The sequence below is a fragment of the Montipora foliosa genome, chromosome 2 (assembly GCF_036669935.1).
Source record: "Montipora foliosa isolate CH-2021 chromosome 2, ASM3666993v2, whole genome shotgun sequence".
NCBI classification, from domain to species: Eukaryota; Metazoa; Cnidaria; class Anthozoa; order Scleractinia; family Acroporidae; genus Montipora; species Montipora foliosa.
The window spans coordinates 55,448,588-55,470,033 of NC_090870.1; the positions used below are offsets into that span (position 1 = coordinate 55,448,588).

General features: G+C 39.5%; 1 protein-coding gene across 5 annotated transcripts; it reads right to left on the minus strand.

Moving 5' to 3' along the window:
- Window positions 1-608: 608 nt before the first annotated feature.
- On the minus strand, window positions 609-20,650 carry LOC137990978 (uncharacterized). 5 transcript variants are annotated; one of them, XM_068836100.1, is made up of 7 exons: window positions 20,538-20,650; window positions 9,509-9,771; window positions 8,125-8,242; window positions 7,788-7,910; window positions 7,529-7,651; window positions 5,964-6,665; window positions 609-1,728 (listed from the first exon to the last, which is right to left on the minus strand). In XM_068836100.1, exons 1-7 carry the CDS (start codon window positions 20,584-20,586, stop codon window positions 1,586-1,588), a joined length of 1,521 nt encoding a protein of 506 aa, XP_068692201.1. In that variant the 5' UTR covers window positions 20,587-20,650; the 3' UTR covers window positions 609-1,585. The 5 variants fall into 5 exon arrangements, with proteins under 5 accessions (XP_068692201.1, XP_068692204.1, XP_068692202.1 ...); XM_068836103.1 differs by lacking the exon at window positions 20,538-20,650 and adding an exon at window positions 11,228-11,483 and having other exon boundaries at window positions 609-1,383; window positions 6,006-6,665; XM_068836101.1 differs by lacking the exon at window positions 20,538-20,650 and adding an exon at window positions 11,228-11,483 and having other exon boundaries at window positions 6,006-6,665.
- Between the last annotated feature and the right edge of the window lie 796 nt (window positions 20,651-21,446).

The following is a 21,446-nucleotide window of genomic DNA, read 5'->3' on the forward strand; positions in this document are numbered from 1 at the left end:
CCCTCCCAACGAGTGCGCCTCCCTCCCAACGAGTGCGATTCTAGCTTAGAGTGACATTACGACGTGCTGATACTAAAGCAGCGTTTCAAAAAACTCAAGGGCGATTCTAATGGCGCTGTGAGCGATTCTCTTCAAAATGGATCAGGAAAATAAAGAAACGTTGTGAAGAGGACGCGCGAATTGCGACAGGAAAGGTTCCAACCCCTAGTTACAGCTCTTATGTTCTCTCTTAAATCTACAATCCAGGACAAACATCTCTGAGGTTTTTCTCAAGTTTCGTCCTTTTGAACAATAACTACAGCTGAGAACCCTTCTTCCCCAAAGAAAATTGTCCACATTAGCTTTAGCATTAGCTACCGGAAAATTTGCATGGATCTCACGTGCAGGAATGCATGCTAATGAGTAATCCTTCTGGTCCACTCGTAAGTCCCTTGGTACGACTTTCTGCTTTGGTTGGAAAGTGATACAGCGCACGAACCTTTCCTTTAAGACGCGCTATAGCCCAGAGATAAAGTTCAATAAGGGAAGACCTATTTTCTCTACCACTAAACATGCGATGTGGCATGTGAAGGGGTTCGAGTCCAGAAACCTCAGGCTAGACAACATTTAATTTGTCTTTAATCAAACTGATTTCGATTTGCAAGCGTGCCAACATAGTGCTTGATTTTCTTAGCTAGTAGCATACAAATATTGTCCTTGTACAACGTTGAGACATGCATTTCCAGAGACCTACCAAAAATTCCATGAAAAATATGTCGATGTTGACGAGTTACAACGGTTGAAATCTAATCTCGTCAATTCGAAAATCTAAAAAAAAAAAAAACACTGTTGACCGTTGTCGACCGTTGAGAAATCTCCACCGGAACTAAAATTCATTATTTCATTTTAGAAAAGGAGTGCTTTGCTTTTACTTAAAGTGCTGTGTCATGGCGGTGCAGTTGATTTGAACTGCTTGGCTGGACAGTTTTCAAAACCTCCTATTGCAATCCAGTTTAAAACTCTTTTATTTTGCCCGGCCTGCCTCATCTTGTATTTGTTACTTCGTTTTTAAAATCCCTCCTTCGTCCTTTCAGTGCTCATTTTGGCTGGTCTTTCATATACCGGACACGAAATAGTTAATGTCTCTGAAACAAAAGAACAAAGCGAACATAACAATACCTAATTAGCAAGGCCTAATCGGAATAAATATGGTTCTTTCGTCCTCCGCAATTTTAGTCCGGTATATGAAAGTCTACCCCGCATTTAGGTTGGGTTTTGTTATCCTTGTGATGGGTTTTGTCATAGCCTTTGGGCTAGCTCAGGTTGCTGGGCGTGCTGAAGTGCTTGTCTTGATTGAGGTGCTTGGTGTACTTGAAATGTCATGACCATGCGTGGAAGAATCTCCTCAGTACCATAAAATGAAAAGGTTAAACAAATAAAGTGAAATTTATTATTTTCACTCTATAGTCACTATGCAACTTAACGTTAACCCGGACGCTTTGTGACAAAAAAAAACTGTGTCAAGCAAGCAAACGAGATTTGAATAACTCTTTGGCTGAGCACTTTGCAAAACCTCCAATTGCAATCCAGTTTAACCTTCTTTAATTTAGCCAGTGCTGCCTCCTTCTGTTTTGGCTGCGTCTTTTTTAACCGTTTGGCCTACTTGAGAAGGTGGGTGTGCTGATGTGCTTGTCTTGATTGAGGTGCTTGGCGTACTTGAAATGTCAAGACCATGCGTGGAAGTATCTCCTGAGTACCATAAAGTGAAAAGGTTAAACAAATGAAGTGAAAAAGCATACGCAAATGGCCAATAACAATCAAGCAATGACGAAAGAATGTGCTCATTAAAAAAAAGAGAGAAGGTCAGTTGTGTTTTCCGTGACATCTTTGCAATTGTTTAGTTTGAATTTATGTGCTTGTAACGAACATTTAATCTAAAAAGAATCATTAAATTGATAGTTATATATACGGATCATCTTGTAAAAGTTTACTGCACGTGGATGACGGGTGATGTTTGAAACATCGATGCGAAACAATAGACAATTTTACACTTTTGTGCTCAGTTACCAGGCCATGTTTTGATACTTCTTAATATGTAAATGAAAATCCGTTAGTATTCTAACAACATAATTTACATAAGAAAAGGAATGATGTTTGTATCAGAGCAAGGTCAAATTCAGCCTCGCTTTTATTCATAGGCCTGGTAAATGAGCACAGAACTGTAAAGGGAGGCCACATCGCTTCAATGATAAATAGATGGTTGCTTGATCGGATTATGGGGTTTCTTACTTAGCTTTATTTTCTTTATTTTAAGCTGATTTTCGAAATCTTTTAATTTTTGAATGGTGGAAGGGCCTGTAATTGCATTCTTTCTCCCTAGCATTTGGATGAAACCATCAATGCGAGCGAGTGTTTCACGTATCTTCCGGTATATTCTTGGTTTTCACATGACGTCACAGCCGCCATATTGGAGCACCCAAGCAATGAAACAGCGGCCATGTTGGAGTCCAGATCCAACCTCCGGGAATTGAACTCTACTCTTATGCAAATTTCTCTCTGGGTATTCCGGTTTTCCCCTCCCCTCAAAAACGAACAGTTGATTTGATTTAAGTTGATTTGTTAATTTTAACTTACAGCGTCCCCAATCAGTGCTCCAGTAGCCTGCGTAGCTGGCGATGACTGTCGCTGGCGATTCTTTTTCGAGCGCGAGAGATTTCCAGCGGTGCAATAAGGCTGGAGAGGGGGAAACGAAGAACTTCTCGCGGCTTCGCTGCTCCAGTTCTTTTGCGTTCCGCAACAACAGAGCCGCCAGCTACGGAGGCTAGTGTTCCAGCGCTAGAAGACTAGACACTTAAATGAAGTTCCTTTCCTTTTCTTTACTGATAAGAGAGGTTTTTACTGATACAAAAGCTTTAAGTTGTAGTGGTATACGTAGGTCCTCATCCAAGACAAGACAGGTGTGGAACCCACACGGAAAATTCATTTGCGGGTGCTTGCGAAGTGCACTGTGACTGCAAATTAGTAGAAAAATTCCTTGACATTTTTGAACAACCAATGAGCTGAACTCTCGGAACCGTTGGCCTTTTCAACCCACATGTCCAATATACATGAACTGAGTCGGGTCGTCAATTGCTGTTGACGGCCCGACTCACCGGATGTCGGGTCGTGAAGTTTAAAAAGGAAGTAAGCTTTAATGCCGTCATTTGAAAAGTCGACGCGACTATTGGAAGTGTCAGGTGGTGAGTGAAAAAAAAACTTCGATGAGCAAAGGAGACTGTGCTGCGCAAAACTGTTGTATATTTCGTTCTCAAAGAGTAGCGACTACAATAACGATCTACGCATAGACAATTATAAACATAAAAATTGCTACGCTGTACGCTTTATCACAAAAACCATTAACCTGGAGTAGCCAAGCCAAGTCATCTACCTAGCCGCATTTTTGGAGAGAATGTTAGTGTTCGATCCAGAGTCCAACATTGTAAGACCTCGCCGACAAAGTTACTAATTCTGTCCATGACCTTAATTTTTCGTACGTGGTATAAACCACTCCTGGGCCTCAACTTGCATTTCTGGTGAACATCATTTCCTTTGATGTTTCTGATCGATGCAGTTGAGTAGTGGTGCATCTGGACTCAAACTTTTGTATATTTTGCTAATCATCTCCTTATGTAGAGAGTGGTAGTGTTTTTTTCTACGATTGCCACAGGTTGAGCCATGTATGTAGAATGCGACTTGAGGCATTTGCGACATCGCCAATGTAGAACCCCTCCTGAGGCCTCAAGCACAGGAACAGGAGTACCATTATCTTCTATATCGTTTACGCAACAGGCTACTCTTTGGAAAAGCCTTTTTTCAATCTGCCTTCCAAATGTATTATGGAACAAAACACAAATGGCAATGACAAACACGAGAACGACGCGCATCATTTTAAATAATATTCTACTTGACGTTTTGTGTGATGCAACATACATCTTAAAAGTGATGGTTAGATAAGTAACTTATCAATTACAAAGAAACATGTGACCAGGGGAAAGCCAAAACTTTCTTACGCAATCTTTATTCCTTTGGTCTTGAAGTATTGTCTTGATGTTTTGGAGTTTTGTTAAAGTGTACTGTGGCAATATAATTATGTGGTGTGGTTTTATTTTGTGGTGAGCTTTTGTCAATATGTGACGAGATTTGCTGGTTACCTGTTATGTTTCCATCATGATGTGTTGGGGTCTTTTGACGTGCTGTGTTTATAATCACATAAGGGGCGAAACAGGATGTCATAAAAGAACCTCACCACATAAAATGTAAACACAGCACGTCAAAAGAAGACCTCAACGCGTCATGATGGAAACACAACACGTAACCATCAAACCTCGTTGCATAATGACAAAACCACACCACAAGACAAAACTTCAAGACCAAAAGAATAAAGAATATTTAAGAAGGTTATGGCTTTCCATGGTGACAGACAAGAAAATGCACCTTCAGAGGGTGGAAAAAGCTCAGTTGTGACAACAGGCAGGGGCGGATTCATACTGATTTCTACTGTTTTACGGAAATCGGTGAGAAAGACGGGAAAGGGGACTTTGCATGAAAAGTTAAAATCCCAAAAATTCCCGGAGAAGGATGAACCAAGACCCCCTAGAATGGTTTTCGTTGTTTTGGAAACCGATCATTGTTTATCCTAGACCCCCCTAACAGGGTAAAAAGACCCACCCTTGGAGAGGAAATCTCACTATTTCACACCGAGTGGGGTCAGGGAAAATGATGTGTTCCATTTACTGCAGTTTACGAGGGCTAGCAATCACTTGCATTTTAACAGAGCCAAATACTTTCCGGGTTGATCTCATTTTTCGCTCGTTTGAACCTTACAAATCATTAGTCCATGCAAAAGCAAGGTACACTTCAAACGCGCTCCTAAGTATCGAGGTCAAGCAAAGAAGAAGTCAACGAGAACTAGAAGGTCACTTTTAAATATAACTTAATGCCATCGCAATCAATCTCTATCACAAGCCACGTTATACAATGTACGCGAAGAACTCAATTGCCTGATTAGGAAGAACGACGTTGAATCAACAAAGACGGAGAAAAGGAAAGGAAAGGAAGGAAAGGAACTTTATTTAGTGCCTAGTCGCTTTAGCGCTGGAGCACTAAATTGAGGACACGGTAAACTGAAATTAATAATCAGCGTAAATCAAGTCAAGTGTTGATTTTTGAGGAGAGGGGAAAACCGGAGTTCCCGGAGAAAAACCTCTCTGTGCAGAGAAGAGAACCAACAAGCTCAACCAACATATGTCGCCGAATCTGGGAATCGAACTCGGGCCACATTGGTGGGAGGCAAGTGCTCTGACCACTGCGCCATCCCTGCACCCCTATGAATGAAAGATGTAATAATGTCGTCTGCTCACCTTCTCTACAAGAACTTAAAGGGGCTAGGTCACGCAATTTTAGGCAATTCAGCACTGATCGAATGGTCATAGAATTAACTAAAATATCAAAATAACTGTTCAAAACTATAGAAGAACTCTAACAAAACACAGGGAAGCCGAGAAGGGACATGGATGGACGAAACTGGAGGGGATTGAAATGGATTGAATTTGGGTAAATTTGAAAAACGTTGGCCCACTTTTTTTCGAATTTATATCAGTCTATATCAAAATGCCATTTACAAAGCTGGAAAATCATTCTCAGTTGTTATGTGGCCGTGTTTTTGCAAATGAAAGACTCTTGCTCTGCCAATTTGACGTTTAGAGCTCATAATTAAATAAATTAAACAAAATTACCTAAAATAGCGTGTCCTAGCCCCTTTAAATTGGTAAATTAAATTGTCTTTTTCCATTTGTTAGGAGGTGAATATTTTAAATGTAAGAAACACATGAGGAGCGTTCAGAGCTATTTTTCTTGACCACTACTGCTACGTGGCCTTTCCATTTGACGTCGTCTTTGCTTGGACCCTATAGCGTTGTAGTTACAAGGGTTTAAACTAAACTGACCTGATATGCTTGCTTCAGTAAGACGTATTGTTTCACTCTCACCTCCACTCTGTGGGGTCTTGAATTGCCCTTTTATCTTCTGTATTTGTTCCTGGGTCAATGGACAATTGTATATTCGCAGCTGCGTGATTCTTCCTTTGAAATTATGGCTTCTTATTTTAAGCGGGTATTGTGTCCCCAGTTCAAAATCTTTCCCAATGTTTTTCGTCTCAGTCGCGGTTCCATTAACCCAGAACTTGGCTTCGCCAGACGAACGATTATACGTCGTTCCAAGAAATCTCCAACTGTTTAAAGCTTGAATTTCATACTGATGCCGAAGGGTGATGTTATGTTGTTTACCATATGTTAATTTGATGATACGCTTCTGGGACTCGTCAGATTTTCGATAATCAAATATTCTCAGCCCCTTCCTTGTTCCATTCCTGTAGATTATCAGATAATTGTCCTTTTGACTGCTGTTAAATTCCAAATGGTACAACCAATACAGAATTGTCACTGAATAGCGCATGTCTAAATATCCGCTCTGGTTGTTAGAAAACTTGATTAGACCGCCGCCATGCTGAAATTCGTAGGAGCCTCCTTCTCTGCCGTCAGGGCCTTTTGCAAGGGTCACATTTTTTGAGAAACCTGGGGAAACACGGTTGTTGATTTCCGAGGTATTGAACGTAGCGTTGAGTGGAAACCAGGCCATTCGAACTTGAACTGGATAAACACATATACAAAAAAGTGAAATTTAGTAAAGAAAAAATCAAAATGATTGCTGTTCATTTGGTGTCCGTCCTAATGCCTGAAGAGGATATTCTACAGTTGGATGAGAGAAACCAACAACGACAACAATACCATGGCATGATTGGATTGATTACATCCCTTAAACAGTAGGCGCGCTATTTATTGACCAATTAAGTTAATGATACTCTGAAGAACGGTCGGTCGTTTTCACACTCGAGGACGAACAAATCGTCTGTAGAACGGACAATTCACTCTATGGGTTAATCGACTACAGTGAACTGAATTCAGGTACACCAATTCCTTTAGTGTTGTCCGCCGTAAATTTGTAACACGGACAATCTACTAGCTCAGTCAAACATGCACCTGTAGGAAAAAAAATACGGACAAATATTTTAATGTAAAATTTCGCTGGGAAAATTGTACTGCAGGTAGGATCCTCAAGTTTTGTCAATAAAATCTTGTCGTTAGCAACTAAAGTTTACCATTCTCAATTTATTTTACATTCAAGGTTTTCTAAAGTTATTTCAACGCAGATTCCCATAGAAACACTGTTATTTCGGACACGTTTGCCGGAATTCCCTACCCGTCAAGATGGCTTCCAAAACCGTGATATAAGGCCTATTTTATATACCTATCACATTCTGTTTTCTAGATGAACCAATATTTTTACAGCTTAGAATGCAAACGAGGGTTTAGAGTATTATTCTACGTCTTCTAGGTAGGCTTAGTTATGCATTACTCCACTCCACTGACGTCATCGTGCTTTGCAATGAAGATAGCGTTTTGGAGTAACCTTAAATAATTATAGTAACATATATATGCAAGAGAAATCTGACCGGAGCAGTTTCGTCCGTCTCCAACATACTCTGCCTTACAAGTGCAATTATATGAACCATTGGTGTTGATGCAATTTGCGTCAGAGCTACAGGTGTGATTTCCAAGGAAACACTCATCAATATCTGAGAAAAAGTCAATAAATACACCATCAATAGTTCTACACCAGCCTATATACTAAGTTTTCAATTAGCAACTCAGTACCGTAGATTGCATTATCTAAGACAAACTAATCCATGATAAGATTTTCCGTTTTCTCACCGGTACAATTGTATCCATCACCAAAGTATCCTGGTTTACACGAGCAAGTATACGATCCTTTGGTGTTGTTACACACTGCATCTTTACAGCAATTGTGCATTCGTGTCACGCATTCGTCGATATCTACAATTAGAGTAGATAATTGTGCATAAAGAGGTACGCCATAAGGTGTTATCAGGGAATAAAAAGCCAAGATTTGAGGACAAGATTACAAATATACCATGTCATCCTATAGTTACCATCACGTACCACATTTACTTAGCTAGAAACCGGAGGTAGTAGCAGTGAAAGCAGCAGTTAGAAAAAACGAGGATAGAAAAGACGAATCAAGGGATACCTTGTTGACAATTGGCAAAGTTCCCTCCTGCAGGACAAACACAGCGATATCCTTTGTCTGTATATCCAGATTGGCAAACAGCTCCGTTGGCACAGCGATCTACCTTATCACAGGCACTCTTTAAACAAAGACAAAAACAACGCTGGCTTACAAATGATTTTTTTTTTTTAAATATGGTGGTCTTACTCTTATCTGAAACCCAACCCGGAGCCTCCATCTTCTACATTAGCTGTCTGACTCAACCCTGTATCGTATCTTATTATTTTTAGAAGCACTTCCTAGGGGATTTTTACGGATGTGTTCACAATAGCCAATCATAAGAGGACTTATGGTTGGCCATTAATAGCGTCAGAATGCACACACCTGAAACACGAAGGTATTTCGAAGTAATAAAAACACATCGCAGTTCTAAAAGTTCTAAAAATAAAGAGATATGGGACAGGGTTGACTCAAAGGTATAATACGTATGAAGGCTCCAGGTAATGGGTTCCAGCTGTTACGTTATCGGTCATTGTAAGTGATGAAATAGTAATCTCTAAAAAAAGGATAGGGTTGGCAAGGCGTCCTTCTTTCGTCAGAAACGGATACTTTTTTTGTGGGTAGTAACCATGTTGTTGTGAGGCCTTATGCGTCCCATGGCGCAAAAAGGACTGATGATGATGATGATGAACCATGTTAATTTGCCCATGACATTGCTAGTATTCAGATCTGTTTACTTACGCGGTAACAGTCACTCACTGTATGTTAACATTGTTTGCGTTGGTACTCTGTGTGCATGTGCATGATTTTTCAGTGTTTGTGAATTTACGTTCTCTTCGTTCCGAGCGTCTTTCTCTTTAGTTCATACAAAAGCCACTGTAATATAAACAGGAACATGAACACGAACGAGTACACAATTACGTGCATTAAGGCAAACTGGAGCACAGAAACCGAGGACAAACACAAACGGAACAATACTAACGCAAACACAAACAACGTAGAATTTAGCCCAGCTGGTTTCCATATAATCGCCCGGATCGCCCCGACCGGACGAAACAGTGTATAGGCGATCCGGAAAATTCGTGCGATTTGCTGTATCCAAATTTCACTCCATCGTTTTCATCGCCTTGGTAGAGCGGAGTTCTATCCGGGTGATCACGATCCCCGCAGTCGCCTCTTTCCGCCACTGTTTCCATGAATTCGCCTATACACTGTTTCGTGCGATCAGGGCGATCAATCCTAGGTCTGGCGATGGTATGGAAAATATGTTTTTGAGAATTGAAACGCGAAGAGGAACACGTTAGCATTCAGTTGTGAGTGGAAGGACGAGGACTAGTACAAAAGGAAATTGAGAACTGAGATTAGGAGGAGCAAACAAAAGGATCAATTCAATTTTCAGCCTTACGTCTGCTCCATGATAGAAGTAATCCACTGCGTCCAGAAACTCTGGACCATGTCTAAGATGAGTGGCGTTGTTCAGCTCACATCTGTAAAGTCCCTCGTTATTTTTGTGGGTATGAATATTAACACTAACGCAATTAGGGTCTTGATAGCATCGCCACTTGCATTCTTCTAAATCGCAGACTTGGATAGTAGTAATGTTATGTTTCACCAGCAGTTTGTGGGCGAAGAAAAAAAACGATGGGAAGACAAGTTCCCGACAATCATCTATAAAATCAAAATTAACTATTACAATCATCATTATAAACTAATGCTGAGATGATTAGGCTAAAGATTTTCCCTTGATCTTGAGTACAAGTCCAAATTAGTAGGTAGGATGATGTTTTGAATACATTTAGCTCAATTTTCTCGACCTCAAGGAGAAATTTTCAAGCACCGGTTAGTTATAAAAACGTGCATTCGCCTGTAAAGTATTTTCGTTCATCTCTCAAAAACTCATCCAGATGCAACTGAGTTTTCTATATCTTGTATGTACTAGCAAGCTTTTAAAGCTTTTAAGTCGCTTTCATTGAAAATAGCAAAATTACTGTCATTTGATTTTGACGCTATTAGTCGTACGTGGACTATTTGCAGTGTACTTAAGTTACTCATTTCAGACTAAAAACAATTTTTATGTAGCTGACTACTATATAGAAAAGAACTTAAAATAATGCGGTTGTCGCATTGTTTTATCTTTTGATTGATTCTTTGAAATAAATTCAATCAATAACTTTGCTATGGTGTCAAGTCGTTCTAGCTCGCTGCCGATGAAACAGCATACTAATTGGAGACACCTAGCTACCCTATCCTAAAAAAGATAATTACATAATGACTTCATTAAAAACACTAAGCCTAAAATAAAAGTTCTATAATGTACACTTTGCGTACAAAGCATCAAAAGCCCTATCAGTTGTTACATAAAATGCATTTCTAACGGTTGTCACTGCATGAGTAAGGCATGAGTAAGTTACTTAAATTTATAGTTACTTTCGCCTCACTCAGCTCAAATTGCCTGAGTCGCAATTTCCGTCATGTAGGCGACATGAAAACTAGAAAGCCGAGATTTACAGGGAAACTGGGGCTTTTTCTTCCCAGTAAACACGCCAAATTTCAGCGAGATCGATGGAAAGCACGCACACCTACGAGCTCTACAGTAATGATTCAAATTTGAATCATTTTCAGGGGGTTCTAGGAAAAGAGCTTTTCACTGGATTTTCTAATTAAGAAAACATTGGCAACAAAGTATCCGAAATGGACTGAAGAGGCTCCACCTGCGCCGATACTTGATACTGGAGAAGTTTCAATAGTTTTTTTTAAATGAGAGATAATTTTTGATATTTATTGATGGTGACTACTTTTATTTTGCATCTAATGATTTCTGAACCCTCCGTGAAAACAAGTTGTTGGCAATCATACGCGACAGCCGGAGAGTTGGCCGGTTAAGAATTTCGCGCCCTCTATCGTGGTAGAGAAACTAGGGATAAGAGTTAACTCTTTTCTCTAGTTTCTCTACCACAGTAAAGGGTGCGAAATTCATAAACGCAATTTTTTTTCTCAAAAAAAATTTTAAAAGCAATACATCAGTTTTAAAAAACAACATAACCTATTTACAGAAAATTAACCTTGAGAGAGAAGGACGAAGAGAGAGGAAACGACACCAACCAAAGCGCTAGTTAAAACTTACCATTCGGACAGGCAGATGCGACATGGAGCGAAACGAAAGCTGAGGTGATGATAAACTGCACTATAGGAGGAGTCCCCATCGCTCATTCCTCACAGGTCAGTCGCAAATTAAGACTATTTGTGTAGGGTGTCTCGAAGTCTTATTAACACCCAGAGATGCAGATGTCAAATTCTTGTATAGGACTAATTATCCGGCGCCACAACAGAGTAGAGTTTGTTTTCGATATATTAAAATTCAGTCCTAAACAAAAGGCATCATCTAGAGGCTCGGGGAAATGAATATAAGGATTTGTATGAGTTTATTCCCCAGTGCCTCGAGATGATGCCTTTTGTTTAGGGAACTCGCAAGGTTATTAAAATCGTAAAATTCCTCTTTTTTGATCATATCTAAAACAAACTGGCCTTTGAAAAGCTAATATAGTCGGGTCCATTCAAGATCTTTCAACATTTGATTTTATTGGGAAGAAGGCCTAAGGGACACTTTAAATTACAGATACCCCAATGCATAATAACACTATTTTTAGATCCATTAATCCACGGAAATTAAAATAAAGCGCAACTTGCTTTGGGGAATGTGGCGAAAGTCAGTCAAGTTCGTTTTAAAATGTCTAGGTTAACTATCAATAGAGTTATTGCAGTAGAGGTGTGACTTAGAGTTAGAGTTGACGACTTCCAAAATCCTGAATTCAAGATTTTGGAATTCAGGATTTTGGCAGACCAAAATCTTGAATTCAGGATTTTGGAAACTTAACTCTAACTCTACGACATAACTCTATGAAAATAACTCTAAGAATAGCTGTCCCCTGAAATGTCGGTAACTCAGTCATTTTCTTTGCAAATGAAAGTTTCTCTACCGACACAAAAAAAAAACTACAGCTGTTAATGCTATTACTCTTATTCAAGAAATTTATTTAAGCCCTTACAAGTGGGTGAAGGAAAACAGGAAGATCCTTATCAATACTCAATAATCCCAAAAACAATAACAAGTCAGAGGGACGGAGTGCTTTACGTTTTTAGAATCTATATATTTCAGGTATTTTTTTAATTTACCAGCAGTCATTTGTATATTGTTGTGAAAATTGTCAACTCACTTTTTAAACTGCTAGGAGCCCAATATTTTTTTTCAAACCAAGATGACTCTATTAAAAATTAACAATAGATCGTTTTCACGTGACGTCATCACCTTCCAAAATCTAAAACTAAAGATCCACCAAAGTTTTTATCCTCATCAGGCAAAAGAGGCGGCATATCTATATCTGTTGACAATTTCACAGCTCAATAGCGTGCTTCGTTTGGAAACCAGAGCATTTTGAATTTCCGGATTATGTAGGTGCGTGACACAAAGCTACGATCAAGTTTGTTGAAAAATATATACTTATCTCATGATTTTGAGCCCTTTTAGAAGTTAGAGCATTAGGAAAAGTGCTTATGTAAATGCTTGTTTTTTCAGTAGTGATAATCAGTCGCCTAGATAGCCAAAGTCAGTTCCAGATGTTTACACTATTTTCCGGCCGCCATATTGGTGTACCACTGAGGTACACCAATATGGCGTTTTCATACTGGGCTCTGTAAATTTCTGCGAAACATTTCGACGAATATCTGAAGTTTGGGGAAACGCAGAGGCCTAAAACTTGGACAAGTGTCTTATTTCTTTATCTTCTATAAGATAACAATTTCTTAGCGTTTTGCGCCTGATAGTTTTTGATTTATTTTTTTTATTGCGTGACAGTGAAAACGATCTATAAACAGAATTTATTTCCGTGCAAGCCATTTTAATATTCTAGTCTTTGTTTTGACTTGGAAGGCGCCAGCTTTTATTCTTCTTTGTCATCTACTGTCACGTCCCATGCTGGAAGACATTTGATATTTTACCGCCCGAATTAAAATCATTTATTCGTCGTGGCGAGGTACAAAAATAATGATTTCCGTTTGTCTCACGATAAGGTAACTTATGTGGAGGTGTAGTATCGAGTCGATTTTTATCGAGTCCTCTTTCCCTCGTTTCCCGGAAAATTTGAGTGATCCAAACAACTTATTAAGTAGATCAGCTGGCGACGTTTTGATTCATTAAGCATACTGCCAGTCTTCCTCAGGCGACGAAAAAAAAATCGACCAATCACAACGGAGCAGTAATGCTTTGTAGTTTAACCAGTCAACCTCATTATCATGGCCTGATGAAGACCGGTGGAAAGTTGTCAAAACGCGCCGATGAACATAACAACTGACCACATTGTGACACAATCAGTGGAACATGAGGTTACTTTTTGAGAGCTTTACAGGACTATTAAGATTTTTTTAAAATCTCAGAACAATCTTAAGATTTCCAAACGGCCGATGTGTTGACCCAGGAAATAACGAGCACAACTCTTGCCACTAGCAAGAGAGAGACTGGAACACCAGACTCCCTAATTCCCAATGCAAAAATGGCTATCATCAAACGTAGCCAAAACACGATGCCGGGGCCGGGGCCTCGCAAAATTTCCGCAAATTGTCGCAAAATTGTTCTCAATGTTGTTGTGTTTTTTTTTATCGTAAAATTGCATTCGATCCCTTGACGTCCGAATAGAATGGGCTAAAAAGTTCCCGTGCGACTCTGACTTTACTACAAACCGTTTATAGTAACCGCGCTTTGATTTATCTCTTTTCTTTTTACTATGGTCGCAACGTAGTGCACTTTCCAAAACAGTCCTTGTTGATTCGCTGATGACTATAGACACAAAATCACCTGATCAATCTATAGCACAACAACTTACAACGACTGCACACGATCTTACTGCACCATCACTTATAGCCGTTGTGAAAACTCCGATTGCACCATCCGTCGGAGCCGTTGTGAAATCTCCGATGACGTAATGGTCTTAATTAATCTGGACCTTTCTTCGGATGTGTATGGGTATGAACGATACGACAATAACACTATTAATAACTCACAGCTTTTTTTCTTAAAAATCACGATTAAATTTAATTGTTTTTTTACACGAGTAAAGGGCTAGCAAAGTAGTCACACGAGTCACATAATTCAAGAATTACGTTATCCACGGCTATGTTTACTACAATGGTTATTTCCCTACCAATGAAAGTTGCATCGACACATTCCATGAATGACGTAATGGCCTTTTATGTATTCAATACTCGCTTCGAATCAAGCGCTTCAATAACACAAAAAGGAAATATATCTTGTTCTAAATAAAGAGTGGAATATTCATAAAATTTTAAGTACACTAACGTTTTAACAGCTTTTGGCGAATAAACATCGTAAGTTGCGTGATTGGAAGTTCCACTGACTATATGACCGAGTGGAAATTTGGGTCTGGTCACCGACAAAACGAAAAATAAACGCCGTGCAGAGTGAGGACTGCGCTCGGCCCATGGCCGCGCGGCTAATAAAACACGTGCACAGCAAGAACCGCGCTCGGCCCATGGCTGCGCGGTTAACAAGCAAATGAGAACGTTGCGTGACTGCGTGATGATCATCGTGGAACTGTGATTCTGTTTTTAACGAAGTAAACATTACAATGCGATTTTAAAGTGTGGAGCTCAGCGCGTGTTCAGTGTCTCAGGCAGTTGGTGTATATTCCATAAACTCCAAGTTCAGCAATTTCGAAAATTCTCTTAATTTCGAAAAAGAAACTTCGATTTTCGGGAGGACAAAGCCAGGTGCTCGCAGAAATCAACCTCTAATTTAAAACACAAAATAACAAAGTCCAATTTAGAAAAAAAATAAAAATAAAACAAGATCTGCGTTGAGAACTTCCATAGCTTCCGTCGGTTCCTTAATTTTTTTGACTAATTTTCACCGTAAACGAAGGACAGATCGATGCCGGTCACTCGTACATAACAGTACGACAAAAATTGAAACAAAGCAAATGGGGAAAAAAAAGACACTCGGATCCCGGCCTCCGTCTCCGGCCTCGGCCCCGGCCCCGGCCCCAGCCCCGGACCCCGGACCCGGACCCGGACCCGCGTTTTGGTTACTACGGAGTAAGGTATATCTTTGAGTGGCCCGTCGGCTCGTTGGTGAAAATGTTAAAGAACGAGTAAGGTATATCTTTAAGCTGCTCGGCGGCTTGTTGCTAACATTCAATGTTTAAACAAAGAGTAAAGTATATCTTTGAGTGGCTCGGCTTGTCGGTGAAATTCTGTGTAAAGGACAGTAAGGTATATTTTTGAGTGAACAGAATTTTAGTTTCTAAAGAAACTGTGGTACTGCGTCGGTGGGAGATTGAAACAGAAATTGATTTCATCAAACGACGAAGGGCTAACGCTGGAAACGTCAGCTTTCCAAATCTTTCACGGTGGTTATTCGACCTTTATCAACTCGTTTGATAAAATCAATTTAGATTTTTGAGTGGCTCGTCGATGGAATTTGGTGTTACAGAAAGGGTAAGGTATATTTATAAGCGGTTCGGTGGCTCGTTGCTGAACTTCAATGTTTAAAGGACGAGTAAATTATATCTTTGAGTGGCTTGTTCAAAAGGTTTTCCAAAGCAAAAGTGAGAAATTTGACGGATATGTGACGCAATACGAAAACAAAGAAGGAAAACAATAGTCTTACTGTCTTTTGCTTTCGTTTCAAACCTCTTCAAGATAATGAGCAAAGCTCTGAACAGCGCGAGCAAATGTCAACCAGTGAAAAGGTTTCGTGATTACACTTGCTTTTTATTATTAAAGACCTGACACTTTTTCGCGACTCTATGTGTAAGTAAACGTCCGGAGAATAATAAGCATTCTGGGCGATGTTTTTACAGGGACTGGTTTAATGGGAGCTATCTCGTGCACGATATTTAAGTAAATGGGAATTTTCTCTCTTACTCAGAATTCATTCAAAAATATGACCTTAGATGTAATTTTCCCATTACTGGGTTGCCATAGGCAATCCAGTTAGAAAATGCGTTTGTTTGTTTGTTTGTTTTTTTTCCGTGTCATGAAAAGTCTTGCCTGTCACTCCCCTGCTAAGTGGCGTCTTTGTGCATAGAGTCTTCTGTGCGTATTTGTTAGGTTTTAGGGGGCTGGAGTAATGCGTAGATAACTCTGGTGCACACAGGAGAACATTTAATTATTAACCTTCAATGGCGTCGAAAGTCATTGTAACGCGAATGGCGTTTTAGTGCATCTTTGAACAAAATATACCCTTATGGAGCTCAAGAATGGAACGTCAATTGGATAAACAAGACAGGCGGTGAAAAAGAAATATCTGGAATCTTTAAAGCGACTAGTAATGATCTTCGACAACAATTTCATTTTCGCCATTGGATATCAAGTGAGGTTTGTTTCTAATATTTTAATAACTTGGTATTATATACAACACGGAAATATCACGGCGCCCACTGAATTCGGTGTCACTTTTGATTTTGCGATTTTCTTGTGCAGCAAAAAGTACAATAACAAAATTGAACGTTGCAAAACTTCGGAAAATACAATAATATTCCTTGTTTGTCCCCCCAAATTTTGCATGAGCATTGTTTTTGTTTTCTCTTGGGACTATTGTAAGTCCCAAGAGAAACTGGAAATAATGGTTATGCAAAATTTGGGGGGACAAACAAAGAGTATTATGGTATTTCCCAAAGTGGCCCTATATGGAATAAGGCGCTGTGTCACTGCACTACCACACGTACGCAATACTTGCCTATTTTTTCTAAAGACAGGAATGTTTTCTTTCTGACAAATGATTAATAGGCTGGAAGCCAAGTTTTTAACCTCAGAAAAAAGATCTGTTTCGTCGTATCAACGTGTGAGCCAAAGGGCTTCTGCTGGCACGACTTCTGGGTGACCCCTTAAATTGTCTTAATGACCCCCGACTTGAAAAACAATGACTGGAACGCTGCAGTTCAGTACCACCCAACTCAGTCCCTTCTGTTTTTGAGTAACCAGTACCACAGGTAACCCAGTATACGCTCATTGAGCGTCTAGTTTATTTTCGAGTGGTTTCTGCAGTTCCAAGGCACCTTACAGAACGTGCGAGCACAAATCCCGTGGATAGATCAGTTTTTCAGTTGGATAGTGCGTTTCAGCTGTCCCCAGAGGCTTTTTATAAACTTAAAGGGGCTATGACATGTTATTTTAGGGTGTTTCGGGAAACTTTTAGTTAATCACGAGTTTAAAACTCGAAAATGGTAATGTGGAATTCCTTTACTGATAAAATTATCGTTACATCACAAACAAGACGATTCTGAGCAAAAACGAACTTCATCCAGGCAATTTGCCATAAATCTGAAAACCGTCGGGCCGACTTTTTTCAAGATTACCCAAATGCAATCCGTTTCATTCTTGTTCATTTGTGTCCATCCATGCTTCTCTTCCCTTCAAAATTTGTTGTATTTCTTTTATCTTGTTCAACAATTTTAGGGGTTATTGCAATGTTTTATTCTACTTTTTGGGCAGTTTCGGGTGTCGTGAAATTACATCATTTTGCGTGACATACCCCCTTTAACTAAAATGAAAAACACAATGACTATTCTTGGTTCCTTATAAACAGAAAACCAGTTGTACTGAAGGCTAACTCTAAATGGGAAAGAGACCTGCAAAATGACCAAACATTTCTAACTTCTATTTTTAGTCGTGTAAAAAATGCTTGAAAATACAACAAGCTTAGGTAATTCTACTTCAAGAGTAGTATTCAGTAAAAAGGAATCATTTCTCTTTGGTAAGGCAGGGGACACAAAGTGCGCATACTGTAAAATGAATGATTCCATAATCCACATCATCTACCATTGCAATTGCCAATGGAGTCAGACATTCTTTTCGGAGGTTATTAAATGGTTTATTTGACAGAGAAAAGGTCACCTCTTTTACACTCACCAGCTTAATTAATTACTAGAAAGAAAGTGGACAGTCTAACTAAAGAATTAAACATTACCAGGACGTTAAACTTCACCTTTTATATGCCTAATATATTTTTTGAACAATCATAAATTATTCCACGGTGAGCTATCGGTAAACGAATTTATATTTAACCCTAACCTGAAATCAGCTCAGTATCTAAAACAAAAAAGTGGTAAGTTTTGGAGATGTAGCAGTTTTATTCTATAATTGATCAAGAAAGCAAGACCACCGTGTTGGCTTAGGATATGGTGTGGAATGAATGAATGAATGAATGCATGAATTAGTTGCACTCTTTTTAATGAACAAAACAAAGGACCAAACCTCCCAGTCAGTATTATCACATGATCTGTTTTGGGACTGAACAAAATGTACAAGTGAAAAAGGTCTATTGCAAATTAAACAAACGATCTGTCAGCAACGGTCTTCTGTTTATAAGTCTGTGGGTTCACACTGGGCACTAAGTCTGTCTAAGTCTGTCTTAGCCTAAGTCAAGCCAAGTCACCCTAAGTCCGCTTAAGCGTTCAGACATATCTAGAAGACAAATTCTTTCCGCGCAAAGCTGTCATTATTAACGATAAAAATAACAGATAAGGTAACTAACATCATAAACGTGGTGAGGTAGTCACGATCCATTTTAGGGAAGAAGTTGAGATCAAAATGAGACCAAGAGGCCGTAAAATCGCTGTAATTGCGACTGTTGTCTCTTTATTAAATTTACAAAGGTTGATCAGCCAAATAAATGGAGAAGGAGACCGACTAAACTGAGGTGGTGAAGCCGCATTAAAAACATGAGGCATTCCTGCTTCAGATCTGTTGGGAAATCGGCGAGGAATATCATAAGAAAAGAAAAATTACACTTACGTTGGCTAATCAAAAAGTGATCAAGCCACGCAACTTACATCGCATAAGTTGAAAAGTCGGTAGCGTATTTGCCTTCTAACGTTTCGTCCTCTCGGCAAAGCATCTTGAGTTAATTTTGTTCGTGAGAAGAAACTTGTTGCGTGATTTCTTTGCTTTGGCGCCTAACACGGGATCGCCATCTCCATCTCCATCTCCATCTCCATCTGGATAAAACCCACGATTTTGACATTTTTTTGGTATCAGGTTTTCTTAAGTCAGCCTTAAGTCATGTTGGAAAAAGACTTAAGAACCGCTTAGGTCGTTTGAGTTTGCCGACACTAAGACAGAAGTCACGCTTCTGTGACTTAAAGGTTCACACCTGTCATTTTCACTAAGTCGACTTAAGAGATTACTAAGTCAGACTTAGTGGTCTAATGTGAACCCAACTTTATAGTAACTCAATCAAGCTTTCAATCAATATGAAAATATTTGGAACTTGTGCATCTTTGATTCCTAACTGTGATTGACATATGCTTATGAATCGTTTTCACCTGACGTCATCATTTTCTAAAATCCAAAACGAAAAAGCCACGAAAGTTTTTATCCTCAACAGGCATAAGAGGTGGTAAATTTGTATCCATCTGCAATTTTAAAGCTCAATAGCGTGCTTCGTTTGGAAATCAGAGCATTTTGAATTTCTGAGTTATGGCCGTGCGTGACACGACGCGACGATCGAGTTTATAGAGATATATATATTTATCTCCTGGTTTTGAGCCTTTTTAGAATTTAAAGCATTGGGAAAAGTGCTTAGGTAAATAGCTGTTTGTTCAGTACAGATGATCACTCGCCTAAATAGCCAAAGTAAGTAACAGATGTTGACACTATTTTCCGGCCGCCACATTGGTGTACCACAGATGTACACCAACAGGGCGTTTTCATACTGGGCTCTGTAAATTTCTGCGAAACATTTAGACGAATATCTGAAGTTTGGGGAAACGCACAGGCCTAAAACTTGGAGAAGTGTCTTCTTCGTTTATCTTCTACAACATCAGAAATTCTTGACTTTTCCCACTGGATGGTTTTCGATTTATTTTTTTATTGCGTGACAGTGAAAACGATCTATACCTATTATCACATGTTTTAAAGAGGTTTAGAGGACAAAGGCAAAGTTAAGTGGATGATATGTTAATATATTTCACATTCATTTCACACTATCAAGCTGAATATTGATATTTCGAAAATGGCCAATTGCGAATTGAGGAATCGTTAGCATGTTATTTGACTAAGGAAATTTTGGGTTGTTCAACTGGTTTCCAGTAGCGTGTCTTTACATAGCAATACAATTTAATGCCCCCTCCACCAACCTCGGTCCCAAGGAAACACTAGTGTGCTTTTGCAAGAAAAGCTGTGGAGCGATCCAGGCTGATATTTGCATTTCATCGCTGCGTAAGCGAGTTGTTGGGGGTCAGTACATGATCTCTGATACAAATTCAGATAGGAAGCATGCCACTGAAAGACGAATTGCTGTCGAATACAGCTTAATTAAGCCATCACGCAGCATAGTCTAATGCGGTGCACACGCACCGAGGTTTCAAAACGCGAAGTGCGAAACCCTATTCATTCTCTCCCTGATCAATTTGGAAACATACCTTCAGCAATGACTGTAAAACCAAAGAGCAACGCGGATATCGAAGGCATTTTTCAGATTTATCTCGCTAGTCCGATATTTACGCCCTTCTTTGTTTATAAATTGTCTCAAGATGCCTTAGTGTTACCAAAGGTCAGCCTCTTAGATACTCCAGCTTGTGACGCACTTAGGTTATTACTGGGTTGCCGTATGGCAATCCCAGTCGGAAAGTGTGTGGCATTTGTTTGGTATTTTTTTTTCCCCGTGTCGGTAAAAGTCTTGCCTGTCACTCCCCTGCTAAGTGGTGCCTTTGTGCATAGAGCCTTCTGATCGTATTTCCTTAGGATAGAGAGGGTAGTGGAAATGCGTAGATTTCTCTGGTGGACATAGTAGAATGATAAACTTAACCTGCAATGGCGTCGAAAGTCATGTAACGCGAATGGCGTTTTAGTGGATCTTTAAACAAAATATACCCTTATGAAGCTCAATAATGGCAAGTCAATTGGATATTGAACAAGAGAGGCGGTGGAATCTTAAAAGCGACGAGTAATGGACTTCGGCAAGGATCTATCGCCCGTCGAGCCGAAATCAAAGTGAGATGTATTTCTAATGTATTTTACCAAGTGTGCTGTTATGTAGAACACTGAAACCAAATGGAAAATTCTCTGGTAACTGATGGGTTCAACAAAGACAGAGAACGAATCGAACACCTTAAGTGGATCTGTGATCAACTCTGCAAAGTCTACAAGTAAAAAAAATAATTGGAAACGTGACAGCCAAGAATTATTTGAAAGAAAGCTTGTCGTCTATTTTGTGCTTAACTAGTTCTAGCTGTCGCTAAAGTGCCAACGAGCCAAGCTTGCGTGATCTGGCGCCTGGCGGCTGCAAACATCACGCGGCGTACTCGTGAGGCACTCTCATTGGTTATCGC